Source organism: Zophobas morio, unplaced genomic scaffold (genome assembly GCF_036711695.1).
Source record: "Zophobas morio isolate AGI-343-1 ecotype UQ-CSIRO unplaced genomic scaffold, CSIRO_AGI_Zmor_V1 ptg000023l, whole genome shotgun sequence".
In the NCBI taxonomy this organism is placed as follows: Eukaryota; Metazoa; Arthropoda; class Insecta; order Coleoptera; family Tenebrionidae; genus Zophobas; species Zophobas morio.
In genome coordinates, this window is record NW_026972128.1 from 15,034,161 (window position 1) to 15,056,015 (window position 21,855).

At 32.0% G+C, this 21,855-nt stretch overlaps 2 protein-coding genes across 3 annotated transcripts; one reads left to right on the plus strand and one right to left on the minus strand.

The window, feature by feature from the left end:
* Positions 1-6,183: 6,183 nt before the first annotated feature.
* LOC135133973 (proteasome subunit alpha type-5) lies at positions 6,184-14,445 on the minus strand. Of its 2 annotated transcripts, XM_064062539.1 has the most exons (5): positions 14,327-14,445; positions 13,924-14,195; positions 13,670-13,875; positions 13,392-13,621; positions 6,184-6,336 (listed from the first exon to the last, which is right to left on the minus strand). In XM_064062539.1, exons 2-5 carry the CDS (start codon positions 14,193-14,195, stop codon positions 6,256-6,258), a joined length of 789 nt encoding a protein of 262 aa, XP_063918609.1. In that variant the 5' UTR covers positions 14,327-14,445; the 3' UTR covers positions 6,184-6,255. The 2 variants fall into 2 exon arrangements, with proteins under 2 accessions (XP_063918609.1, XP_063918610.1); XM_064062540.1 differs by lacking the exon at positions 6,184-6,336 and having other exon boundaries at positions 13,223-13,621; positions 14,327-14,444.
* A 73-nt stretch (positions 14,446-14,518) lies between these two features.
* On the plus strand, positions 14,519-16,298 carry LOC135134200 (ataxin-10). Its single transcript, XM_064062826.1, has 5 exons — positions 14,519-14,598; positions 14,651-14,788; positions 14,841-15,813; positions 15,869-15,932; positions 16,028-16,298. Exons 2-5 carry the CDS (start codon positions 14,658-14,660, stop codon positions 16,225-16,227), a joined length of 1,368 nt encoding a protein of 455 aa, XP_063918896.1. The 5' UTR covers positions 14,519-14,598; positions 14,651-14,657; the 3' UTR covers positions 16,228-16,298.
* Positions 16,299-21,855: the final 5,557 nt, after the last annotated feature.

Consider the following 21,855-nt stretch of genomic DNA (forward strand, 5'->3'; position numbering starts at 1 on the left):
ATGTAACCCAGTATACACAAACACTAATTTTTTACACACTATAATATATACCTATAAAAAAACACAAAAAAGAACAAAAAAAAAATAGTCTAATGACGCAAAAATCAAACCCTCAGTCTCTGGGGTTGCTACCAATGTGAACACTCCTACTAAATATTCTTGGAAGTAGTTATAACTAACGAAAAGAACAGTTGAAAAACTGAAAAAAAAAATTTTGAGCTTTTTTCTTTTCACTAATTTTGGGCCAAGCTCAGTTTGAAAAATTGTTTTGCCATACTTATTTATGTTACTACACTACCGGAAAAGTTTGTGAAAGTGTGTAAAAAAATCTACATATGTGAAAAAATGCTATGATATTTACATATAAACACCGGTGCGTAACAAACTAACTTTGTTACGTCCATCTACTGTATTAGCGAATTAGTTACAAAACTCGCACTTACGTTAATAGGAAATGTGGACATATTTATGACAAGCAGTGTATGTGAAATAACTAATAAGATTAAGGTTTAATTGATTTTAGATAATTCCATTATGAAAAATTAAAAGAAAACTTATCCTCTCGAGATAGATCAATGTATACAAAAGTGGCAATCAAAGTAATTTTTGGAGTTAAGCTTAGCGGGAGCTAGACATTATTGTCTGTTCGGAAGCGTCTGCTGATAGATATCGGGATTTCTGTTTGGTAATTGCCGGTTTGACGTCAAGCTTTCGCCATAGAGCTTCCCCACAGAGAGCACCGCGCATAGCCGCCACTTCTCGCCAGTTCTTATCAGAACATCGCGTAAATTGAAATTCATTCAAGCTAAATGATCAGTCTAGTCTTGAATAAACTTCCAAAACGCAAGCTCGACAAAATGTTTGAGCGATTGTACATGTGACAGTTTGATTCTGGTTTCAGTGAAATGGTGCATGGTTTAGGAGGATTTTCCATTTTTGAGCATTAATTGAAAAGCGGCCGCCGTTTATTTTTAACCCGCCTAAGCGCCCACGCCGTTATCAACTTCAGTTTCATACCGCCACGTTTTTGTTTTGCGGGGCCGTTTGTTTCACGAGTGAATGACGTCGGATTTTCCATTTTATTACTTCTGGAAATAAATATTTCGATCACGTTAATATAGAACAAAAAATAACTAAGTGATAACACTGACAATTAATTATTAATTTATTATTCTATAGATAATGAAAAAACATTACTCGCTTTCTGTAGCTAATTAAAATATTTTCGGATTTCTAGTATTCATTTGCATCTCATTTATTTTAAATGCTGACGTCTTTCTGATATTAATACTTAGTAAAAAAAACTCTAAAATTCTGATCTGCTGCACTAGTTTAAGCATTTACTCGAAATATAAGGCCAATAAATACTTTAGAAAATGAAAATGAATGCATACCCCGCGTCATCAATTTTTTGAGGAATAAAGTGGATACACTTTGATTAACGATTTACCATGATTATACTATATTTTTAAAATGTTTCTAAGAATTCAGAGTAGTCAGTTTTGCAGTTTCAAAATTAAATTGTAAAATGTTAACCTTTTCCAAAAATCTGGATAATCTTTTACGATTTGTACATTCCTGAAAATTTATAAAATGTGACAACAATCGGTTCGGTTGTTTTGGAGATTATCTGTCTAATAAAATTCGATAGAGACAACGCACAAAAAGACGGAAACGGGAGAAACATGAAAGTATCTATTTGCCGGATGGACTCTGTTAAAATGCTTCCTTAGCTTACGCTCGGGAAGTAAAAAGAAGCAAGCAAACTGAAAATGTTTCTTCTATCTTTGACTAGCGATGTGGGCGAGATTTTTCGTAAATAAAAATCCCTCATTTTTTTTTTCAAACATCAAATATATAATTTAAAAATGGCTTACTAATAATTAAAAAAAATACAAAAAAATCCAATCTAAAATATTCTAAATTAAATACTCTTTACCTGTTTATTAATATGCCTAAACGTGGAAAAATTCTTTCGCAAAGTATAACAAGTGAACTTGATTAATTGATTCTTTATCTTATTTCCTTCCAGCTGCGGCTTTGCGATTCCTCCAAATAATTTAATCTCATAAGATAATCTGAAAGTGTTTTAGGTTTAAAAGACCGAGTGGACGTTTCATTGCATCACGTGCACTGTTCAAGCTTTCTGGAAATATTGATACAAAACACCTTAGATTTTCGTTAGAAAGGCCAAACAGAAGAATTTTTGTAAGTAACTGAATACGAGTTACAATCTTTGTTCTGAATTTTGTATTACTTTAACTGCCACTCACTTCTAGTTTGACTAAGAGTCCCAGTCCATTTGTTCAATTCCTAATAAGTTTTAAGATGAATGAATAAAATCAGTCAATATTTAACTGCGACGTTAAAAATGTGAATTCCGGTTAATAAGTATTCAGTCATAATATGTTGCATATTTTAGAGAAGATTTATTCGGTAAATTTCGACATGGATTCACACACCACAAGTGCAAGAGTATTTTCTTTCATAAAATTTAAAATAACTTACTATTATAACTTCTGGGGATGACGTCATCCCATTGGTGCTGGGGATGCTTAGCCAAATTTTAGTTAATGTTTAACCATCTACATACACACAAAATTGAGAACAATCGGTCCGGTAGTTTCAAAGATTAGGTGTCTAATGTTTAAAAATGGATACAGACGCCAGACAGACAGACGGAAACAGAAGACCATCTTTTTCGTACCTAGAGATCATGATATGTTGAGAGGATATTGTTACGAAATAAACCCATACGCCGCCCCGGTACGACGCCTATGGGTGTTCTAGTATGTATGTGTCTCTTCTAGTATGTAGTATGACTCATCGGCCGGGAGACGCGGCGCTAAAGGAAAGCCTGCAAGTGGATATCGCGACGGGCCCAGAAAACTCTCGAAGCGGCGTTCGCTAAAGAAAGACCTGAAAGCGGAAGTCGCGATGGATTCGAGAAATACTTCGATTGCGAAGCATCGAGAAGGGAATATGGGTTTAAATGGATGCCACCTTCGGGAGCGAGATTATGATTATTGAGTCGAGTGGAGTCCAACGAGTGTCGAGAAAACCCACTGACGTTGCGCCGGATTTATTTTGTACATAATCGCTGTAATAGAAAGTCGTGTAAATTCGAGTTTGAAAGAAATAAATTGTTGAGTTTACCCACGCCGATTTTAATTCACCGTTCAAGGTAACAATATGAAAGTGGCAATTCGTCCGACGGACTCAATTACTAAACTTCTTTAGCGTACGCTCGCGAACTAGAAACGGCATCTTTTGTTGTTAACACTATTCCATTGTTTCAGTTAACTTTTTTAATGCTTGGTAATTTTTTAAACAAAATTAACATTCAATATTTTCCATTTACAAAATAATTCTTTCGGATTTCAGGAATTTGTGGAGAATTTTTTCTAATGATTCTAAAAATGTTTAATACCATTGTAAAGAAGCGTGTTACGCGGTGTTTCAAATTTGTTTTTCCTTTACAAAATTTTGTGATGATCTCATCAACGTTTTTGACAGAACACGTATCAGTTTTGATAAGTACAGTGTAATACTGTTAATAACAATATTGCGTTTCCAAATTTTCGAGAAAATGGAGTGAGCCGTTCCTGATTTAATCAGTAAAATAAATTGACTTATTCATTAATATTTTTTAGTCACCCTGTAAGCAATAAACAATTCAAAATAAGAGGACAATGATAAATTACAGCTCTAAACTCATCATTGTTAACAGGATTTTTTCGGCAAAATTTTGAAATGACGATCAATTTTTTGGAGGGGATAAACAGATACATTTTGATTACAAATTTTCCATGCTTACGATAATTTAAAAGGTCTGTAAAATTTTAAAGCTTTCGCGTCTGCAGTTTCTGAATTGATCAATAAAATAAATTGACTCATTGATTAATTTTTTCCTATCAAATATGAATGGAATATCACAAGCATAGATTCCTCATATTTTGCACATTTTAGATAGGATTTATTTGGTAACATTTTAAGGTGACGTCATCAGTTTTTACTGGGATCGTAAACGGATAGATTTTGATTAACGATTTATTATTTTCCGATAACCTTAAAACGTTTCCAAAGTTTCAAAGCATTCGGTTTTCCATTTTCAAATTTAAATTGCAACATATAAAACTTCAAACCACAAGTGGAGCAATATGTTATTATATAAAATTTAAATAACATTTACTATTGTAAATTTTGAGGATGAGGTCAGCATTGGTGTGGGGGAGCAGTCAAATTTTGGTCAGCGTTTTATTATCTGCATGATATTCCCACTATACACACAAATATTTGACAACAATTGGTCCGGTAGTTTAGAAAATCAATGTGTTTAATAAAAATCGACACAGACGAGAACCGGCGGCAGAGAAACGGAAACGAGACACTTAATGTGTTATAATAATAATAAAACTTCAAGAAAACATAGAAGTAGTGAGTCGCCCGAAGGACTCAATTACTATACTTTCTTAGCTTATACTTGGGAAGTAAAAAAATAAATTTATATTCCTTCCTTCATGTTTTATGAAATCGTATCTACACAGACACGAAAGAAATTCAAAATCCCTCCCAAGCCTCCCATAAAATAATTATAATACATGACATCGACTATAACTTTAACACATATTAACATGTAATTTTTACTCGACAATTTGAATTTGAAATGGGCAGATGCACATATATATTGATTACAGTCTGTAAATTTGACTTTAGGGCTGCAATTTTCACATACTTCGTTTACATGAACAATGTTACCAGGGGCGCCACATTAAGAAAGGAATTTTGAAAAAAAGCGATAAGTATTAAGTTATAATGTTGGAATTTATATAATAATGATGTGGTATGACGATGAAGATCGGGAAGTTTTAAGAAAAAAAAGATAAGTTTTTGCAGCTGTTATAAAACATGAGAAGCACTGCAAGAAAATTATAGCAATCAAAGTGGTGATAAAATTTCGCGTCGCAATTTTTATAGTTGCCTAAAAATCAACGCAAAATCAAAGTTTATAATTTATCTAAGAACTCTGGATTTGTTTGATTCTAAGTTCTGTCTAAATAATTTTAAACCAATTTGTTGTTTAGTACCAGCACAAGAATTTTTTTTCACAATTTTGTTGTCACAGTGTAGTAGTCATTAACTTTTAGACCAACATTCTACATGATAAGTTCAGTTCATTTGCCAAGTAAAAAATTGTTATTCTTGATACACATAAACTTGAATTAACAGTGATCTGTACTTAACAAGACAAAAATGACGGCTAGATATGGATTTTTTTATATACTTATGTTATATTTATATATCCAAAATTATTAATTAGTGTAAAATGTTTACAGGATATTTTCTTTCTTTTTTGTAGATAAAGCAACCCCTACCTCCGGATTTATTTCTTCGTTCAGTTCTACTAAAATCTACCATAAAACTGTGGTGTTAAAGCATGTATAAACCACCACTAATTTAGCGCCTGCAAGTGATGGTTATAGGGGTGTTGGTGGCAAGGTGGGCAGAAGGCTGGTTTTCCGGGAGCGAAGGCGGGCTCGCGCGTTTCAGAAATTGGGCGGCAAACTTATGACAGGCTGACGGTGGCGGATCGCGGTCGGGAGATTGAGGACACAAGAGGGGTGAGCGCTTTAATGAGTGATTTAGCGGCACAAAGCGAGTCCCAAGGGGCTTCTATCAGGCGAAACCAGGCGCCGCTATACTAAAGCGAAGCGCCCGGAGATGTACAACTGTGCGAGGAGGCTGTTCCACCTCACAAGTTCCGCTCTTCGCTAATCCGTACTACTTTAATCATCTTTGGATGAGCAAGTATCGTTAAGCCATCTACGCCCGGATCCCGGATCGTTACTGTTACCGGAAATAATTAACACTTGCGCAACCGAATCGTAAATGTCTCCCACATATCCTCCACTTCGTTATCAGTGAAAGTCTCCACGCTCTCTGAAAAACACTCTCGCTTTCTGAGCATAATTTGAAGAAGACGGATTTTTTGGCTTAATTAACGTCCTTTTTTGTCTGCGTGTATGTCAAGCAGCTGTAAGCAATCCTGCCTGCCCGCAGGTCAGCACGTTCCGTAGAATTTGCTGTTGAAAAAGAAGCCCACAACTCGATCGCAGGTCCATCGTAAATACATACCTGCCACTACTTACGTTTAATTAATTATCTGTTTATTGGTAAAGTACCTACATATTATCGAATTTATTTATTAAAATCAGAAAAAGCCAAAGAAATGAACATACAAAATTTAGACAGCAATTAGAAACTTGACATTTTCACATTTTCGGCCCTTTTCATTTCCTGTTGTGGATAGTCGACGATCTTCTGATTAACCAGTACCTGAAAATCAATAAATCGGCGATTTAGTACGCATCCACAATGACTGCAAAATTTACACTCTTTCTCTACTAGTATGATTGTTACCAACTACCAAAATTTATAACAAAATATTTACACATTTTTTTTATACTGAAACATAACAAGCATTTCATACTTGTCAGTGTATTTTTGTGTTTCCAAAGTGTCAGGACAATTAGATATCAGTATTAAACAATAGCCATGCCATCAACACAAAAAAGAAAGTCCCAGATTTGTTCCTAATACAATATATAGTTGGAGCAAAAAAAAAAACGTTTTATCAAGTTGTGCGTGTTTCCCATTTTTTTTTTTTTGCTGATTTCTGTATAGCACGAATCCAATCATGTTGCGATTTATTTAAGATTCTCTGTAAAAAACGAATACTCGAATTTTAACACATGTTTTGTAGTTAGTAAATCAATATTATTATGTTACCAAAATTTCGTGATATGCGTCATGTAGACTGTAAAATTTTGTGGTCGCATTTATTTTTCTAAAATTAAATAAAAATCAAAGTGGGTTATAAACGTATAGATGACATTGTCATTTTTTGGAGACAACAAATGGACAAATTTCAATTCGCTTTTTATCATTTATATGATAATTTCAAAATAACCTAAAACTTCCTAATAAGTGAGTCAGCAGCTTCGGAGGTCATCTTTTTTTTAAAATCCCCATTAGAGGACAGTCTAAAATACAAGTGGCATTTTTGTATAATATGTATAACCAGCTGCCAAGCGCCTAGAATAGTGATTTGTGTATCATAAAAAAGAACTTTTTCTTCTACAAATCAGATGAGGCCGAAAAAGTTCTCTTCGGTCAAGGTACGCACAACGTTTTTTGGCGACCATACAGAAAAATAATTGGTTTTATAAGTGGTTATGACGCTAGAAAATCTGTTTTCGTTGTTAGAGGAAAAAATCAAAGTGTTACTTTGCTCCTCTACTAAGAAAAAAATTGGTACCGTCATGTTTCATAATAATGATATTCAATAAAAGTGGAGTTCAAATAACGGTGCTTATTGGCTTTTTTAATTAAAAAAATGTTGGTCAAAAACACAAGGCGCTTTAGGGTACAAAAGTCACTTTGACATTTCAGTACAAAAAAGTGACACGTCGTGGACGTGATTGGGTTCGTAAAACGGCTAAATTTGTAATGATCCCCTAAAAAATATGATAACTACACCTTTCTCAAAGTTATGCTACTACAACACTTCCTTCAGCGATATTCTAATATACTCGAATTTCCGAAAGGTTTGTTTCTTGTTGATTCGTAACTCATTAAGTAATTTGTCATTTGTAAATCATCGATAGTAATTTAAGCATTTAACATAATTAGAAATTTTAAAATTGCAATTTTTGTTCTATTAAAAAATTCTACGTTTTTTCTTTGCAATAGTTGTGTATAGTTATTGTGATAGAACCTCCATCGCCTATGAACCATAATCATTAATCAAACAAGTCCAGTTTAATAGACAAATTATAAAAATTGATTCTATATATTTTTTATGATAACGCCTATATATCAAAATAAAAACTGTTCTAAAGTTATTTAGACACAACTTTCCTCCCCTATGAGATACAATATAGTTTGGTAGATAAATTATTATTATAAACCTTTGAATATTTTTTTCGACAACAGCGTTTACATATTAAATTAAAAAATTGGTCGAAAGTTGTTTCGACAGAACTTCCTTCGCATCTAAAGTACAATAAAACATATCCAGCATTTTCAAGTTGAGTTTTTAATTTACACAATTTTGTGATGACGTCATCAATATTTTTGCAAGGACACGTATATCAACTTAGATTGGTGCAGTGTAATACTTAAAATAATGTTACTATGTTCCCAAAATTTTCTGGGAAAATGGAGTGAGCCTTCCTGATTTAATCAATAAAATAAATATAAGAAACTCTAAAAAATATTTATGCAATGATAAACCACAAGTAAAAACTGATCATATTTTGCACATTTTGGGACGAAATTATTCATTATCAATTTTTGGGGGGGAATGAACAGATATATTTTGATTAACAATTTACCACACAATAACTTTAAACCGTCTACAAGATTTCAAAATATTCAGTTTTGCAATTGTTGAATTAATCAATAAAATAAATTGTCTTAAGTCATTAATTTTTTTGAGACACCGTGTATAAGCAAATCTAAAAAAATATGAATGCAGTGATAAATTACAAGTACCTATAGATTCATTGTATTTTGCACATTTAAGGTGGGATTTATTCAGCAAAATTTTGAGGTGACGTCATCAATTTTTTAGGAGAGATGGGCAAATACATTTTGATCAAAAATTTACCATGCTTATGATAACTTTAAAACATCTCCAAGATTTCAAAGCATTCAGTTTTGTTGTTTTATTGTATTAAATCAATAAAATAAATTCATGCATTCATTAAATTTTTGTTACCGTATACATATAAGCAAATCCAAAAAATATTAATGGAATGATAAATCACAAGAATAGACTCATCATATTTTAGACATTTTAGATAGGATTTATTCGGCAAAATTTTGAGCTGACGTCATCAATTTTTTGGAGGGGATGAACAGATATATTTTGATCAACAATTTACCATGTTTACAATAACTTTAAAACGTCTGCAAGATTTCAATATATTTTGATTAAGAATTTAACATGCTCATCATAACTTTAAAACGTCTATAAGATTTCAAAGCATTCGGTTTTGCAGATTCAAAATTAAATTGCAAAATATTTTATAATTTCGATTTGTTTTACAAAAATCTGGACGTTTGGGGTAAAAACTCAACACGAAGACATGATAAACTATATGTATAGGACTATGTTATTTTATACAATTTAAAACCCATTTACTAAACTTGTGAGCATTAAAATCGGGCCATTATTCAAATCTCACTTTGAATGAAAATTATTCAAAACCCAAATCTATATCTATATGAATCCTATAGAACATCTGTGGGATGAACTTAAACGACGAATTAGAGATAGGATCCTGGCTCCTGGGTCACTCCAAGAGCTCAGAATAATAGCCATTGAAGAAGAATGGGCTAACTTGTCGTTACCTTAACTGAGTCCATGAATAGACGAATGCGAGCGGTTATTAGAGCTAGGGGTGGCAACACCGAATATTACCATCATTTTCTTCTTTAAATTGTTGATGTTAACATAAAAAATTTCGTTATTGAACAATTTTCTTTTTTGCCAAAAAAGAAAATTGCAAAACAATTTCATGAAGTTTTTCGTAACTCTGCTTTAAAGACAAACATCTGGTCTTTCTAATGGCTTTTTTAGTTTCTTTAAGTGTAATATAGTTCGGTGGAAAATTTGATTCAAAGTCAAATGTGAATAGTGGCCCGATTTCAATGCTCGCAAGTGTATGTACAGTTTTGAAGTGCCGTCATCACATTATTGGTAGGAATGGTAGGGATGATTAGACAAATTTTGGTTAGCGTTAATGTAAATACAAAATTTGACAACAATATCGGCCCAGAGATTATCTATTTCTTGATCCTCTAGGGGTCATGAAAGGTCGAGAAAACGTAAAAGCAGAGATTCGGCTGACGGACTCGATTACAATACTTCCTTCGCTTAGGCTCGGGAAGTAAAAATAGTACTATATTCCCTGAACTTTGGAAAAAGTAGACAAAACATCAAACATCCGGTACAATCATTTCTAAAAAAACGAAAATATATTAGTAAATCGCAAATGACGTTCCATATTTTTTTACTAATTTATTTCATATCATAAATGTTTACAATGACACCATTAACTTACTTTTCTTGATGTTCTGTAATTCCGAAATCAGTGTTAATAAATTTCAAAAAAGGCATTTTGGTAGATTTAAAGACTTACAAATTTGCTTCTTATTTCCCAGGCCCAAGCTAAAGAAGTATTCTAATAGGGTTCATCGAACGAATGGCTATTTTCTTGTTTTCTCGCCGTTTTATGATCTCAAGAGTACAAACAAATAGGTCTCCCGTTTCCGTCTGTTTAATCTGTCTGCCGTCTGTCCGGTTTTTTATTAGACAGATAATCTTCGTAACTTCTACACCGATTATTGTCACATTTTGTATGCATGTAAGAATAAAATGTAGATAGTACTAAAACGCTGCCAAAATTTATTGTTTGATCATTCCCATGAACACTGTAATAACGTCAATTTCAAATTTTCCTTAGTTAACATTTTTTAAATTTTATAAAATAATACACTCATATGCTTCTAGTTTACGAATCGACCCCGATTTTGTTTACTATTATAATATTTAAACATTATTGTTCTCTAATAATATAATACGTATCCACGTAAGTCACTAGAAACATAGACTTAAACTTGCGCTTTATTTTCTACTGCCGCGAATTTTATACGTGCTTAATCGTCGAACTCTTGCACTTTCAGCGCCCTGCCTAGCATGCTTATAATAAAAAATCAAATTCGTGAAATAAAATTTTATAATTTTTCAAAGAGGCGGTATTATTTGTTCGACTGTACTTTTCAGGAGCGAGGAAAGTTCTGCCTAAGTAACCTTCGACTAATGTTTTACGATGACGACTTGGGTACTTATAAAAAATGTATACATTTAGATTATTAAATCACAAATAAAGGATGGTCCCACCATATAAATTTTAAGCAATACTGACATAAATTAATTTTAAAATTACGCCATTATTTTTTTGGATGATACAGTGATTCACCACGTTCACGATAACCTAAAAATAGATACTTACGGTTTTGTACATTTTACATACAATTTACTTAATGACGTCAACAAGTTACATTTTAATTACCACCACATAGACGGAAACGGGCGACCTACTTTTTCTAGGAGAAATAAAACGTCACATTTACTAAAAAAAAATGCGATGATGTCGTCACTAATTTTCTAGAGGGACTTAATAAGTAAATTTTAATTATTATTCTTTAATCACTAAATTAATTAATGTTTTAATGTAAAGTTAGTATTTTGACAAAATAAAAAAAAATCGGTTCGTTTACTGGAACAACTTTATTTTTTCGCAATAAATCTACGTGCATGTGGTTAAAATAGGAGCCGATTAATAAATCATAAGTACAGAGGTATATATAGTAGCCCAAAAGGTATAAGGTTATATGACCATCATAAAAGTAGTTGTCCGCAAATAAATACCCCCTTTGTATGGTTCGCACTAAGCTTACCGGTTGGCAATAAATCGTCTTCTAAATATTTCTTGCTCACATTTAACAGGGCCGGCTTTCAAAGCGACTGGTTATTTCGGAATCCTTTATGGCTGCAGGTAGTAGTAGTAGGTAGTGAGATATTTAGGGAAGGCCATCCCTGAACGAACTGACCGCAGTCGGTCGAGCTGCAGTGGACACGTTATTTACGACCTTAGAACCTTTTCTATTGTAAACAACTTAACTTCGACACAATGGGATAATTTTTGGATGGCCATATAACCTTATACCTTTTGGAGTACTTTATTTTGCACTCCTTAAATCGGGTTTACAAAGGAAAATCTTGAGATGGCGTTATCAAAATTTTGGTGAGGACGATTAGATGGATTTTGGTTAGTGTTAGTGTTGTACTATCTACACGATATAGTTTACAATATGTATAAAATGTAACAATACCAATAATTAATCCAGTAGTTTCGGACATTACTAATCTAATAAAACTACCGACAGGCGGCACACAGACAACATATACATGGAAAAGGTGACTCACTTTTTCATATTCTCAAAGGAATGAAATCCCTAAAAAACATGAAATTAACCATTCACCAAAGTGGACTATATTTCCACAGTTTGCGCTTGGACAATAAAGAGGGAAAAGGCTTTTGGCGTTTTACAGCTCGTATATGGAATAACATTCAAACTTCCCGTTTCCATATATTTCTGCTATTTATTTCCTAATAGTCATATAATATTTAAAACTACCCAACTACAATTACTTTGGAATTTTATATGAACTTTATGAAATTTGGGAGAATAATAAAGCGTTAAACGCATGTTCTTGGTTCAGTTCGTCTCAGAAAATTGATATGGTCCTCTTAAAAGACGTTTATAAAAGTGTTAATTTATACACAGTGTGTAACGCTAATTGTTTTTAACAATTTCAAATACCATAAAAAATTTTAGGCTCTTAAATTTTGGAGTCTGTCCCAGAAGTTTACACCAAACTTTGTTGAAAACGTGATAGGTAATTAAACCACTACATTTGGCTTAAAAATAACAGTAACTAAGTTTATTTACTGATTTCCGCTATGACTACGTTACCTATCTTGAAAAATTATTATTTACACTTCTCGCACTTCACCAATATATTTATGTTTGAGTGTATTTTAAAGGTTTACACATAGTCTAAACACAAACAAATTTACTTTAGCTACGTTGTGGTTAGGTAAATTTCAGTCAATAAAATTTTAATTCTTTACAATTTAAATGTTCTGTACATCAGTTTTAGATTCATTATTTTTTAAATAAAGTGTTAACTACACCAATAAAACTATATGTTATACGCAGCTATCTATTCGAAGATAAAACTTACTGACGCATATCATCCTAATCCTATACTACTAAGATTTAGTTACTTAAATTGCAATCAATTCTCATTACATGCAGGGTTGGAGCCAATGGACGACTTGAAGGTTACCCGCTCTAGTCCCGTCTACAATAATTAGCATGGCTTTTTCCATTAGTTCCACACCATAAGCATTACACAGTTCTAACAAACCTGTGGGTAACATATTCACTTGACCATTTTTTTGTGCATAAAAACCCTTTGTACGGTGGTTTTGATTCTTTCAAGGTAGTTATTAGTGATGTGGGGGTATGTGGGTTTCACAAATGAAATTGCAGGAAACAGGTGGGAAAACCGAAATTAGTTGACTTCTTCTAAAAAATTTATTTTTCACAAAACTGAGTTCACTATTTCACCAATTTTGAATTGTACAATTGGACTTGAAAAGAAATGTATCTTAATGTATATAAAATAAAAAGAATTGATGCATACCAAAAAAATTATCTCTGAAATAAAATTAAGATAATTTGGAAATTACCTCTTCCACTTGTTCTTTAGTAAACATATGAAACATCTGTGCTGGTGTCATAGTCATGACTTCAACATTGGATGAATTGAGTTTTTCTTCCATCACTTGTTTCAAAATAGTCAGCGCTGCTGTAGTTGCTTCACTCAAAGTCATGCTTCTATGATACACTTCTTGCAAGCTTTGCTGTGCCCCTTCTGAGCCAGACCCAATTGCTTTAGCATCAAACTGTACAAACGTTCCTAAAAATAATTGTAAAAATTTGTCAGTCATGGTACACTTAAACGAACCAGATGGATCCATATGGTACAATTGAGGGCCTTTTTCATCTATACCGGCAAACAAAATAGCTACACCAAAAGGCCTTGACATTGCTGCACCATCATCATCAGAATCTCCAAATTGAATTGCTAAATTGGAAACAGCCTGTGCACAAGACTCAACGCTCATGTTTTCATTGTACACAAACCAATGATTCTGGCATTCCACTCTTGCCCTACATAATACTTGTTAAAAGAAAAATGCGCGTTGTACAAAATTTTACCTATCGATCATTGTTCGTGAATCTGCCATCAAACCAGAAACGGCACATCCAATATGTTTATCGACTTCTACAATTTTTTCTATTGTTGTTGGTTCCATTAAAGGAGATGTTATACGTTTCTCAACGGCCAAAACTACTCCTTCACTGGTGCATATTCCTATAGCTGTGGATCCCAACTTGATGGCTTCAATAGCATATTCTACTTGAAACAGGCGTCCTTCAGGTGAGAAGGTGTTAACTCCTCTATCATATTCACTCCTTGTAAGAAACATCTATAGAAGGAAAGAAAATTAGTGTGAGGTTATGTTGTTGAAAATGACATTGCATTTCAGTGAATGAAAACGATCGCAATTTTTATATTTATTCTAAATCAAAATTTTACACATAAAATACAAACTCTCACCTTTTCTTAATTTGATTTTTGTTATAGGAATCTCGTAATTTCCGGCAACACAGTAACAACAAATCACTCTTACAATCAAATTTAATTTGACATTTGACATTGACAATTCACATTTCACCAACACAAATTTTAGTAACAATAAATTATCTAACACCTAGAAATTGGTGCCCCTGCGTGTCAAGTAGTCAAGTTTGTTGACAGATAACCTATAAATGTTTGCATGTTTAAAAACATTGATGAGAATTTGAGAAAGTTTACCTTGTGTAGAAATCGTAAGTTTCATAATTACAAAGTAAAACAAAGGAGAAATAATTATTATTTTAGGTAAACAATGTCGAGACATTTAGATTTAAATGTTGCTCTCGTAGACAAGTATTTAAAAACGTATGATTATCCCTCTCTCGCAAATTATTTAAACATATCTTTTAAACTAGAAAAGGGCAGTGATGGAATACCCTTACAGTATGTATAAAAATGCGTATTTATTCTGTATATACCCAATATTCCTTTGTAGGTTTGATTTTTCAGACACAGTGTTAAATAGTTTGCACAAAATTTTGCTACAAATTATTAATGAAGAAATTAGCGAAAATCATCAAAATATTTTGAAAGAGTTATTTAGGAGTTTAAGAAATTATGTAATTAACATAGATGTCCAAAAATATCTAAGCAATGATAGTTTTTTAAATAATGTTAAAATTATCTGTGAAAGTAGTTTGGTAACAAATGATATATTGCAAGTTGTTTTACAGTTCCTCATTAATTTAGTAGTATCAAATGAAATAGCCGCTAAAAAAGTTTATGCTGTGTTTCAAAATCAAATTTTTGGTTCATTAAAACAAAATGTTAATACATATGAAAACAGTGCTTTACTGTATAATATTTCTTTACATCATGCAATTGAACTAGATTTTGATATGTATGTGTGCATACTGCAACTTTATGACAATCGAAATAATATTGAATTCTTACATTTTTTGATTGAAAAGTTCATAACCTATGATAATTTTTGGACAAATTATAAAAAAATTGATTTACATAGAAGATTAGTAGTTCTAGGTGTTATTAGAGAGAAACAGATAAAAGGAGAAAAGCTGGATTTATGTGATTACGCTTTACAGACTTTATCAAATAGCTTCATTAATTCAGCAAGCATTATTTTTCAAACAGTTTCATCAAACGAAAATGATTTAGAACCTTATGAAGTGTCTGAATTGTTACAAGTGATCTCTTCTCTCAGTAGTGATGACTCATATTTAAAAAAATTACAGAATGATAAAGATTTACTAATTAATGTTGGAGTCGTTCTAATAAATATTCACAAATTAGGGAAGGATACAGAAAATTATTTTTCGTCGATTCAAAGTCTCAGTGAAGTTAGACAACCCACTCAACAAATGTCCAAACATCCGGCTTTTGGTTTTAAAGCGGATCTGATTCGCATAATTGGGAATTTATGTTGGAAGAACAGGACAATGCAAGACTTAGTAAGTAAAGATGTATATGTAGTACTATAAGAAAACTAATAAATCTTTGCGGCAGGTGCGAGAGGCAGAACTTATACCCGTGGTTTTAGAATGTTGTAATATGGATGCAAGAAATCCATGTATCCTTTATAACAATTTATCTTTATTATTTCATGTTGAAAAAATCTTTTAAAAAGTACGCTTATAGTGTTGGTTTTCCTTAGTTCATTTTTAGTTATCATGCAATGGGGCATTCTAGCAGTGCGCAATTTATGTGAAAACAACCTGGAAAATCAAAAAATTATTGCTGGGCTGCATCAAGAAGGGACTGTTAGTTCCACAGTTTTGGAAGAGATGGGATTAACTTTGCATAGTAGTGGTGATGAAAATGGAGTAAAAATTGTACCACTTGATGCACTTCGAAATCATAGATAATTGTAAAATAATTTTTTTATATTTATAAAAACAATTGTTTGCGTGCAATAAAGTATTAAAAATCCATTATAATACAATTTATTTCTTGTTAATGTGTCTACAATCAACTAGTAACACTGTTTTAACACCTCTGTGATTAAACAGTTTGGTTTATTGGATACTAAAATTATTTTATGCAAGAACAGAGATTTTTTAAAAATGTTCCTGTATTATAGGTCGATTCTGTAACAATCAGTTAACATTATGTTATTTTAAATTTCTGTTATTAAAATTGCTATGTTATCAGGACGTTAACATAAAACAAGAAATGTCGTATTCTGTAAACCGTTATGTTAGTACCTAAATAACAGATGTGTCATTTGTCCGAAAATGTTATTTTTCGAAGTAATGACACCATTTTCATAATCTGTCACTGTCAAACAAATACAGGACGAAAATGTGTTTTTTCATAACATTTTTGCTTAGTAGATATTATCGCTTCTGCTGTCGTTGGGAACTAAGTAGATCCAGACAGGCATTAAAATTTCACTAATTAGGTGACAAATTTAAGTCATGACCCTGCTAACCGATGGTTGACTCATGGCAACAGAAGAAGACATTCTTACGCAGTGTTGGTATGGAGCCATGGCCTAAAAAGTTCAATGTGGCTAAAATATTTAAGTATTCCGGAATACCACTGGCACGTAGATTTCCCAAATGAAGTTGCAACCTCTTCAGTAAGAAACGGGTCATATTTTTGCTAAAATGAAAGGACTTTCTAAATTCCGTCTCTGTTAAATTTTCAAAGGAATTTTGATTGTCGCGAAGCTCCCTCAGCCGAATTCTCATTCTGTACATATAATACATGTACTGTTATATTTTTAGTAATACTATGATATGAAAGACCTACCGTTGAATTTCGTCTTCTAATAATAAGTAACCGAAGACGGGTAGAAAATCATCCACTTCTGTCATTTTACTTCTTTTGCCACCTCAGTCAAATTTGTGATATTATTAATTAATAGATCGATTCTGTAACTTGTTATGTTAATAACATTCTGTTATCACTATGTAAACACAGCTAACATTCTGTTGTTGCTATGTAATAACATATTTAACATAAATTGCAATTCGCTAAGCTTCTTTCTGTTATGTTAATAACATTATGTTATTAAAATACTCTGTAAAATAACAGAGACATTTGAGTGAATGTTATTAACATAATGCGGTTATTTTGAGGTTTATTAATTAATAATATCACAAATTTGACTGAGGTGGCAAAAGAAGTAAAATGGCAGAAGTGGATGATTTTCTACCCGTCTTCGGTTACTTATTATTAGAAGACGAAATTCAACGGTAGGTCTTTCTTTTTACTAAAAATATTACAATGCATGTATTATATGAACAGAATGAGAATTCGCCTGAGAGAGCTTCGCGACAATCAAAATTCCTTTGAAAATTTAACAGAGACGGAATTTAGAAAGTCCTTTCATTTTAGCAAAAATATGACCCGTTTCTTGCTGGAGAGGTTGGAACCTCATTTGGGAAATCTACGTGCCAGTGGTATTCCGGGATACTTAAAAATTTTAGCCACATTGAACTTCTTAGGCCATGGGTCCATACCAACACTGCGTAGGAATGTCTTCTTCTGTTGCCATGAGTCAACCATCGGTTAGCAGGGTCATGACTTAAATTTGTCACCTAATTAGTGAAATTTTAATGCCTGTCTGGATCTAGTTCCCAACGACAGCAGAAGCGATAATATCTACTAAGCAAAAATTTTATGAAAAAACACATTTTCGTGGTGTATTTGTTTGACAGTGACAGATGATGAAAATGGTGTCATTACTTCGAAAAATAACATTTTCGGACAAATGACACATCTGTTATTTAGGTACTAACATAACGGTTTACAGAATACGACATTTGTTGTTTTATGTTAACGTCCTGATAACATAGCAATTTTAATAACAGAAATTTAAAATAACATAATGTTAACTGATTGTTACAGAATCGACCTATAATAAACCTCAAAATAACCGCATTATGTTAATAACATTGATTCAAATGTCTCTGTTATTTTACAGAGTATTTTAATAACATAATGTTATTAACATAACAGAAAGAACCTTAGCGAATTGCAATTTATGTTAAATATGTTATTACATAGCAACAACAGAATGTTAGCTGTGTTTACATAGTGATAACAGAATGTTATTAACATAACAAGTTACAGAATCGATCTATTAGTTTTATTCGCCTAATTTATAGGCAACCTTTTAAACACTACAGTGTTTTTATGACCTATCTCAATTCCACATCAAACGTTTTGCTTTCAAAAGATTTCATTTTGTTCAAAAGACTCAACCGTTTTCTATTACATAAATGCAGGTAAAATAATAAGAAATATTGTAGCTGCAAGTCGATTAAAAAATAGCTACTTTGTAAGTTTGTTATTATTCGCATTTATTAAATTCCGTTAAAATGGAAAAGCAAATATAATAAAATTTAATAAATATGTTGTTTTACCGCTTCTGTTATTGTTTCACCGTGTGATCGTGGTATAGTTTAGTTTGTAAATAAGGATTCTAGCACAGTTAGTAGTTTGTCATGCAGCACAGCAAGCTCTAGTGTTAGGAGAATTGCATATAGAAGGATTGTTGGTTTAACAAGTATTGGATTCAGTTTTTCGGATTAAATAAAAAAGAGTGGTGATAAGTTATTTTTTATAAAATTATAATTTACCAGTTAAAAATCACCGCTTTGAAAAAATATAAAAAATATATGTTTGTTTAGAGAAACCACGGAACTAATTCCAGCAATTCCGGGTTCATCACAGAGAAGAATATTTTAATTTTTTTAATTGAATGAAAATCTTTTCTAACATTTTATAAAAGCAGATATTATTTACAGCAAATTACATAAGATTTTCCGAATTTGAATGTCTTTTTTAACAACGTCTTAAGCAGTTGTACTTTTTGGACTAATTGTTTTGTTGAGGATGGACGCTATTTTACAGACTCTTTGTTTTAAATTTCTTTGCTTTAGCGTTATTTTGATCCACTAGTTGAAACGAAACACTATAATTATAAATATATATAATATGGTATTAAGCTTGGCAAACAAAAATTACAAATTGCCCCAAAAAAGTGGCTTATAGAAAAAAAATTCCATATTTGAAATTTAAAAGCCTTATTAGCTAAGCAAATAAGACAAAAATATGTACGATAATACTTCAACGATAATTTAAGAGACTGGAAGCTGATAAAACAATGACCTCTGAAACGCATAAAAGAATCGGTTGTTTCTTATCCCTTATTATTCGTTGCATTTTGTTGACCACATACTGATCAGATTGATTTTTAGTTCGTCGAAGCAGGTACAAAAAATTATCTCAACACGTAAAAGCTTTATATGTAGTTATTTTAAAAAGAGAAGGTGAAAAGACAGCAACACTTGAAATAACAACTCGATTTTTTAACGTTGTGACTGAATTTTGTGTAATGAAATTTGTTATCGAAAAGAGAAACTGATGGTATGTATTTATATATTTTTCATCTCAATATTTTCTTTTCATTACAATTATAATTATTACCAGATTTTAAAAGGTTGCTGTCGTTATATGAGTACCACATTAGTGACAAATTTTGAGACTGAAAATTCTTTGTGAAGAATCCTTCAATTCTCGGGGTACCTACTAGAGTCAGTAACACATTCTAACTTTAAAGAATATGTAAAATGCGTAATGCTTCGATTTATAATTGTGATTTGCTATTTTTTAATAACTTTATTACTAGAAACGATTGAGCTTGAACTCGACTAACTCGAGGCTTTACAAATAGGATTACATCAGACATCAGCACTTATAATGAAAGCTTATTACAGCTTAGACGAGTTCCTAGAAGATCAACTCCGTTTAGTCTCTTTGTTCTTCCTATTTATTTTTATTTGCATTTAAACGTATTATTCTAAGCATTTTTTTGATGATCACACAATTATGGTAGTGTTTATTTAATTATTTAATTATTCATTTATTATTTATTTTCAAGCTTCAGATTCTTAATAATTTAATAAAGTTAATTAGACACCAAAGTTCGTTGATTTATGCAATTTTTACTAATTATGGGTAGGTAGATTAAATATTCGGCAAGCAATCGTCAATTGATCAGAATTATACATATATCTGCAACAAAAATAAATTTTAAGTGATAAAATACTGAGGCATAACTAGTAAACATTTTTGAAACTTCAGCTGGTTCTTGAGACGCTTTGATAATTCGAAAATATAATTCGGTTTTCTTAACCATGTAAATACAAAAATGAAAACAGACTACGAATCAAGTCATAACACTTTACTACATGCAAAGCTCAACATAACATAGTTATTTCAGACGTAGAATTCCAAATTTTATCTGCCAAAATAAATACGTTTTTAACCATAACATTATAAAACGTGTAGACTTCTGTACTGTAACAATAATATTAATCTCTACAAAACTTGTCGTAACTGTCGTTAACTTTACATATAATTTTTAACTCCTCCGTGCTCGCCAATTATTTTTGAACAGCGCTTTTTAAATGCATGACCAAGAGCTTTTATACCACCCTATAAATATCTTGGTAGGAAACATATGTTTTATATTCCCCAGGTGGGTACGTGTTTCGTTTGCGGATCGGATTAAATCTGTTTTAAAGCAGAATTTGTACCGATGTTTGAATTTTTTCATTCTAATCGTTGTTTCTCTAATTCTTTAAACAAGCGTTTTTTTTAGACTGTTATTAGGTAAAAACCAAATTTAACGTTGAAATTAGCAGAAACATAAGTAACATTAAAGTAATATTACATAAAGGGCTTACGAAATCCCACACTTAACTTTATTCTTTTTGAAAAAAATTATGATGCAGTCAACAGATAGATTATTATCAGTAGTAAGCTTAATTCTCTTTTGTTGCTGATCACTTTTTCCAATAATTAGGTAATAATCTACTATAGGCATTTCTTTCATATTATAAGTGAGAAGTACACTGAAGCATCCCTTGCTGAATATTTCCGTTCTGGATAATGTCCCAATTTTTCAAACATCTGCCCTTGATATTGAATTTCTGTCAGTAAGAAACCGAGGGTAGAAAGATAGTTTGTAGCAAATTAGCGTATAAGAGAGCACAAAATCTAGGGTAACCTTTTCATTACAAAATATGAGTCACCCGAGATAAACCGATCTCTACAAAGAAGTTTATCCCCAATGTAATCCGAAACTTGCGGTCTCGATACCGGAATTTTACACAACTACTAACAAACTCATACCGCTTATTATTGCCAACCATATCCATATATTTTGTAACATGATAACACAGATATTGTGTGCGTATCATTTACATTATATTTTAAAACAAAAATATACAACCGTTGTACTTGCAGTTTTCGCTTAATTCAATCTTCATTCTGGCGACGTTGATGAATTAGTCCGGCAGAAGTTTTTCTCCTATTGTTAATTGCATTTTGATAACAGTTCGCCTAGATGTCTAGTGCAACATCTGGAAGACAGTTGATTCGACAATGGGAGAGGGGTTGATAAGCTTGCGTATTAGACACCGGCCGTATCAGGTGTAAAGTTTAAGTTTATGAACAGTAGCGGTGGTAGAGCGGTA

What these genes read in the sequence shown, in the direction of transcription:
- LOC135134200 (XM_064062826.1), top strand. Translation starts at nt 14,658, where the DNA reads ATGTCGAGACATTTAGATTTAAATGTTGCTCTCGTAGACAAGTATTTA. An exon ending in AGTGATGGAATACCCTTACA is followed by an intron (nt 14,789 to 14,840) that starts GTATGTATAAAA and finishes ATTCCTTTGTAG; the next exon opens with GTTTGATTTTTCAGACACAG. An exon ending in ACAGGACAATGCAAGACTTA is followed by an intron (nt 15,814 to 15,868) that starts GTAAGTAAAGAT and finishes TCTTTGCGGCAG; the next exon opens with GTGCGAGAGGCAGAACTTAT.
- LOC135133973 (XM_064062539.1), bottom strand. Translation starts at nt 14,195, where the DNA reads ATGTTTCTTACAAGGAGTGAATATGATAGAGGAGTTAACACCTTCTCA. An exon ending in TCACGAACAATGATCGATAG is followed by an intron (nt 13,876 to 13,923) that starts GTAAAATTTTGT and finishes AGTATTATGTAG; the next exon opens with GGCAAGAGTGGAATGCCAGA. An exon ending in CTAAAGAACAAGTGGAAGAG is followed by an intron (nt 6,337 to 13,391) that starts GTAATTTCCAAA and finishes ATTGATTTTCAG; the next exon opens with GTACTGGTTAATCAGAAGAT.